Source organism: Hyperoodon ampullatus (genome assembly GCF_949752795.1).
Source record: "Hyperoodon ampullatus genome assembly, chromosome: 1".
NCBI lineage: Eukaryota > Metazoa > Chordata > Mammalia > Artiodactyla > Ziphiidae > Hyperoodon > Hyperoodon ampullatus.
Window position 1 is genome coordinate 168,403,257 of NC_136914.1, and position 6,602 is coordinate 168,409,858.

The following is a 6,602-nucleotide window of genomic DNA, read 5'->3' on the forward strand; positions in this document are numbered from 1 at the left end:
CACCCCAAACGCCCTTCTTGTATCACATTGAACTGATCTAGCCCAACAGCTTGGTGGAGTCCCTGACTTCCTCATCTTCTCCGTACCCTTGGAGTCTGGCGCACAGCAGGCACTCAATAAGGATGGCTGACAGCAAATTGTGGCAGGTAGAGAGAAGACTGACACAAAATGGTCATGTTGACCTATTTCAGAATTGGTCAAGCACCTCTTTATGAGCACTCTACAGCCCACGGGAGGGAGGTGTTGGATTGCTTGTAGCTGTTTCCTCCAACACAGGGAGCAGACTGTCTCCTCACTGGATTCATCCATGGCGGAACAACTGGTCTACCACTCTGGGGGGCCAGACTTTCAGCTGCAATCCTCAACTTAGCAGGCTTTGGAAATCGCTCCCTTGGGGCCTCTCCCCTCAAACAGGCACTAGACTAATCACTAAGGTAGATTCACCATTTTCTGGTTTATGGGATGAAGATTCCTGGATTCCATCCAAATACACTGAGTTCGAACTGGGAAAGGGACCCAAGAACACGAATTTTAAGCAAATACCTCACATGACTCTGAGCCTGGGGTCCAGAGATCGGCATTTCCATGAACACTGGTTTAAAAGCAAATACGATGACCATCCAGCTTCATTTCTTCTCTACTTTCTCTTTTTGATGGAATTTGTTTAAATTGCAATTCCTACATGCACTTATTATATAAGTCTTAATAAGAGAGCATTCAATTTGCTGATGGCATACAAAGAAAGCTACTTTAAAGCATAAAAGCTATACACAACGTTTCTTATCTGGTTTCAGATCCTTTAGCTTTAGCTTTCTCCCCAAATAAATCACATAGAATGAAGGGAGAGCTGAGGCAAAGAGAGAAAGAGGTGTATTATTGAAAATTCATACTAATATTCAGGCAAAGCTCATCAATGCCAATATCGCATAATACAAAGTGATTCTGCATATAATAAAACAACGACCACCATACAATAATAACCACCTTAATGGCTTTTCCAATAATAAAATTTAAGCTAAATCAGAGAGAAGGACTTTTTAAAAATAATTGAAAAAGAAGGCACAGGGCTTCATTTAGAAAGAATACCTGGTGCTTTCACGGTACGTATGGATTCTCTCACACTAAGTTACCAGCAAATGGTGAGCTGCCTTTTTAACACTACTTTAATAATAAACACAGGAGCAACTGAGAGAATCCCAACAGTAACAGAGAGTAGTATGTAACCAGTTTTGCAAAAATAACAATTTCCCACTAAATATAACATGACATGAAAACAAATTTAAAACACTGTAAGCTTAAATGTCCCATTAGCAAGGGTAAAATTTTGAGGAGAAATGCGAGATAGTAAAATACAGACTTGTGCAAGCTGCTCTTAAGATGAGCAATTAAGTCTTGGTTTTTAAACAAGCAGAAAGTAATGATTTTTCTTTTCTTGTTACCAGATTTCAACTTCTTCTATCAGCATTTTTTCCTCTGACCAGCAATTACAATAAAATAAAGTTAAATAAAGAGGAACTTCACTTGTTTTTTAAAAGCATTTATAGAAATCAAGTCAGAGAGAGAAAATATTTTTCAAAGGTTAACTTCAGAATGATCTCTCTTCCTTGGTAACTGCAGACGATGGGCATCTGAACTCTTCCAAATACCAAAAATGCCGTCACAAAAATAAAGAATTAAAAAATAGGGCAGACTTTGGGAGACTACAACAATGCAGTCAACACTGAGACAGGTTCCCCAGAGAAAAGCCTTCTGCTTCAGTGTGCCCCTGCAGAGCAAGTTGCTGGCTAAGGAGTTTCAGGAGAGGGTGAGGGAGGAGCTCATCACAGCCCCTTAAGAACTCTGACCCCTCCTCCCTCACACTCAGCAACTACAAGTAAGAATACTGGCTGATCTTGGTAGGGCTCAGTGGGTATCCAGTGTAAATGGTTGAGCCTCGGGAAGACCCAATGTAAGACTGGGTGGCAAATTGGTGTTGGTACTGAGCAGGGGCCACGCTGGCGGAAGTGAGGAGACTGGGCCCAACACTGACAGGGACCTGGTGCACCAGAGTGCTAGGGTGGGTGGTATATGCTGCAGCATGCCTTGAGGAGCCCTGCGGGGAGAAGAGATGAGCAATGGAGCTGGTGGAGCCCAATGCAGCAGCAGAAGTGGGGGCAGCATACGTATACAGGTGAGGCTGGCTTGGCAGGTGAGCAGGGGCTGGGGCCAGGTGTGGGTGCCCGGTCGAATGTAGTGGGCTGCCATGCTGGAAGGCGTAATGGGCTTGGGAGAGTGGGGTCACAAACGCCTGCTGCCTGCGGGGGGCAGGGTTGCTGCTTCTCTCCTGCGAGGTTGGAGCTGACGATGACTGCTGGTTCTGGCTAAGGTTGAGTGGCTGTGCTGCGCTGGTCCCCCCACGCTGAGCTCGATATCCTGTGGGGGAGATACAGCATCCAGATGACTGCCCGCTCACTGAAGCCACTGGCTTGGTCTTACTGCTCAGGAGACCTGAGGCCTGGGTTGCTACAGTGCAGTCACCAAGCTGAGTTTTCAGTGGAGGTACAATGATGGTGCGGGTGCCAGTGCCATCCCCCACGACTCTGCCGGGACCCTCCGGAAGGGGTCCACTATTGCCCCAGAGAGCACTCAGGGTATCAGTGGAATATGGGCTGCTCAAGGAAGAATCAGAGTCTGGAGAATCATTGACAGTGACATAACTGATGACATTCGACCTTGCCTTCAGGCCAGAGCTATTGGGCTTATATTTGTTGTCCTCTTCCTCATCAGTGTCACTGCGGATAGTGATGACACTCACAGGAGGGCTGGGAGTATCTGCAATGATGATTGGCTGATGCTGATCTTGTACAGGGACTAGGGAATTATAAGAAGATGTGGTACGGAGGGGGCTACTCCCAACCAGAGAATAGACTTGAGAAGGCAGAACATCCAGAGAGGACTTAGAAGAGACTGGAGCAGACTGCTTATTCTTCTTTGAAGGGAGGAAACTGGATTCTTGTTGTCTGACGACATGGGCAACGCCAACATTAAGGGGCTGAGCAGTGGCCAATGTCACATGCTTAGTCAGCAAGGATGGCTGCTGCATAATAGTGCTGTACTGGTTGCCATGAGAGTGGGCATTCCTCCAGTCTGTGAGCTGCTGGCCACTGCCCATGGCCTCTGGAATCACTGCAGTGGGCTGGACTGAGTTGTGTAGAGCTACCCCAGGCAACTGTTGCCAAGTTGAAGGCAGGAGAATTTGTTGGGTTCCTCCAGGCCAAGCCTGCAGTACAGCGGCAGTCTGTTCAACCAGCGCCGGCCGGCTTGCTGCGCAGCTCAGAGTAAAGGGCACCGCATACTGCGGTGTGATGGTGGCTACTTGAGGGTGGAGACTTGCTACCATTAGTGGTGTACAGCTTCCCTGTGGAAGAACTCCCGACTGTATCTGTAGTGGCTGAGCAGCTGGTGCCTGGGGTACAATGGGCACAGCATTATCCATCCTCACAGGGAATCCAGAATGCTTTGTTGTTGCTTGTAGTCCAGTTTGAAAAGCAGGTGGACATACTGTAAATGTTTGTTGGAATGGATCTGTCTGAGTGCAAATATGGGTGGTTCCAGGCTGCAAGGAAACACCCTGCTGGGCAACTCCAGGAACTGGTGCTGCAGATGATGGGTACAAAGCCGACTGGTGGTTTAGCAGTGACACATCTGAATTAGCCAGAGAAAGAGTAGCAGCTGCTGCAGTACAACTGGAAGCTAGAACACTGGCCTGATTGTGCACGGTATTAAGTTGGTTGCTGAAGCTCACGGTTAGATTTGTGCTTGTATTTGGGGCAACATGCGTGGTGAAGGGACTCTTGATCTGACTCACTGTATCATACATGTGAACCCTCCGTTTGCAGATCTCCATGTTCTGAAAACAAGACTTAACATGATTGCTATGTGGAAAATCCAGAAGGTGAGTCATTGTCACAAACTGATGGTTAAGAGTTTTCAGAGGAGTAATTCTCTTATCCGCATCAATTGTTAGCATTTTTTTTAGCAGATCAATGTATTCTCTTCGATCCGCCTTCTCTGCCAACATATCTCTTCCCTCTAAGTCTGTGGACATGTTCACCTGAGCCATATCATCTAAACAATTAAAAATGTACTTTCGAGCTTCTTTTGATTTGATCCCAGTCTCCAATTCATGTTCTTCAGGTGTCTTAAGCCTCCACAGTGGGTACCCCAAATTAGGATCTCTGTTGAAAAACCTGGTTGTTTTTGTTCCGGCACTGAGAAGATATTCAGCTGGCAGGCCTTGTGTTTGTGAAATGTAACGAATCTGATCATATTCTGAAGCACCAGGATAAAGAGGCCACCCCAGGAACAGCTCAGCTATCACACAGCCCAATGACCACATATCAATAGCTTCCCAAAATGGTAATCCAAGAATAATTTCAGGGGCTCTGTAGTAACGTGACTGTAAGTAGGTTGAGCACACAGCTTTGGAAACGTGACTAGCAGAACCAAAGTCAATGACCTTCACTCGGTAGGGTTGGCGCACTGGATCGACCAGCATTATGTTTTCAGGCTTAAGGTCAGTGTGAATTAGACCAAGGCTCTTGAGCTTCATCAGGGCTGTGGCCACCTGCTGCAACATTGGTCTGATGTACTTGAGTGGCAGTGGGCTAAACTTGTTCTGCTTTAGAAAATCATATAAGTTCTGCTCCAGCATCTCGAACACAAGGCAGGTATGATTCTTATGCTGAAAGCACTCATAAGAACGGACAAAATTATACTCATCGGCATTTTCACTGCTTAGGCGGGAAAGGATGCTCACTTCAATCTGTCCTTGCCTGGCATAGGAGGGGTGGTTCTTCAAGATTTTAATAGCCACAATTTCCTTGGTGCTCCGCTTCCAGCACTTAGCCACCTGTCCAAATGTTCCCCGGCCTAAGAACTCCAAGACTTCGTAGCTGTTTGTCATAGAGCAAAGGATCTCATGCTGGACCAGCTGGTAATCCCCTTCTCCACTGGAACTGCTACTCTTCGTGGTCACAGTGGTGGTCGTGGCAGAAGCACCCACCACAGTCCTGTTTTGCAGCACGAGAGGGGGATGTTCTTCTATGATTTGCACGCTACCGTCGCTGTCAAATTCCTCACTTTTTCTTTTCAATCCACATTTTTGATATGGCTCAAGCAAAGAAACGTTGCTTCTGTGAGTCAGGGTCTGGCTGCTTTGGAAGGTTGATGTAGCAGCACTGGCAGAGCTATCAGCAGCTGTTACAACAATATGCTCCACTACAAGAGCTGGGAGGAGGAGGCCCTGGTCGTAAGCAGGGATGTTGAAATTTGCTACCTGGTGAGAAGAGCTGGTTTGCCCTTGCGTGGCTGGGAGGGTTTTGCTGTGGGTATAGTATTTGTCGTTGCTGCTCTGTCCAGAAACATCCCAACCAGAAGCCTCTATTTTCCGTTTCTTTGCACTGCAGAAGGCACTCGACGACACTGATGGGGGGGAAAACACCTCCAGCTGTGATGCCATACCGCCGGTGTGTCTGGTTCTCAGCCGCCAGCTGGGGCTGCAGTGAGAAGGCGGAGGAGGAGACGAGATCCGGGGCCCTGCCGCTGGGTCATCATATCCCCCGCGCGAGCCGGCCCGGGCCCCGGCCCCCGGCCCCCGGAGCCTACCCACGCCCGTCTCACGGGGGGAGCGCCCCCAGCCTCCCTCCAGCTCCGCCGCTTGGCCTCTCGCCGCCGCCGCCGCCTCAGCACCGCGCGCTCCTGCCTCAGTCTCTCGCTCAGTCTCTCGCTGCCGTCCGGGGCCACCGCTGGGCCCCCTCTTGAAGGAATTTTTGAAGGAATTTCTTTTAAAAGGATCTGTGTAGGTGCTATCTAGGGTTTTGGGGGGGTGGGAGGACAGATGGGAACTGCCCAACTTCTGAGCCCACCTTTGTGAGTTCTGGGAGTGGCAGCCCTGCCTCCCATTGTGAGGTCAGCTGAGGTGCCCAAACTGAGCCCAGGCTCAGCCAATCAGATGCTTACTCCTGGGCTTCTGCATGAGACACACTGAGGCAGAGGCAGTTTCCACTTCATCCTAGCAATGATGTCAACATGCCAGCAGCCACAGCCAGAGTCTAATGGTGGCAGCCGTGGCCATACACCCATCAGGGGTCCTGTTGCATGTCCTGAGTCCCACTCCTCCGGGCTCCCAAGCCTGGCTAGCCAGCCTTTCTGTCACTTCGCTAAGCCACCCAGTATCCAGTCCCTTTTTTTTTTTTTTTTTTTTTGCTAAAATTACCCAGAATTGGCTTCTGTCATTTTTAACAATGCATCCTGACCTTGATCAAATCTCAGAGCGAACTCTTGTCCCTGCAAAACTGATTTTCTTCATATTTTAAACAGTCCCGACGAAACAATATTTGGTTTAAAGTTTTATTATTTTCAACCTATCCTTTGATGCACTTTGCTTCACCTTACTAGATACACAGAAATAGTCCAGCGTGGAACTCATAAGGAAGTTCATTAAAAAATAATGGGATACATTAAGAAAACAAAACTAAACTAAAGGGCGCTGCTGCAGCGACCAGAGTCCTGGCTTTCAAGACTGGGAAGTCTCTAGCCCCGCTGATGAGCTCTGTGACAGC

General features: G+C 48.2%; 1 protein-coding gene across 2 annotated transcripts; it reads right to left on the bottom strand.

The window, feature by feature from the left end:
* Nucleotides 1-1,867: 1,867 nt before the first annotated feature.
* On the bottom strand, nt 1,868-5,500 carry LOC307054368 (homeodomain-interacting protein kinase 1-like; the record flags this gene model as incomplete). Of its 2 annotated transcripts, none has more annotated exons than XM_079706018.1 (2): nt 1,868-3,745; nt 3,848-5,500. In XM_079706018.1, 2 exons carry the CDS (start codon nt 5,498-5,500, stop codon nt 1,868-1,870), a joined length of 3,531 nt encoding a protein of 1,176 aa, XP_079562144.1. The 2 variants fall into 2 exon arrangements, with proteins under 2 accessions (XP_079562144.1, XP_079562145.1); XM_079706019.1 differs by having other exon boundaries at nt 1,868-3,259; nt 3,377-5,500.
* Nucleotides 5,501-6,602: the final 1,102 nt, after the last annotated feature.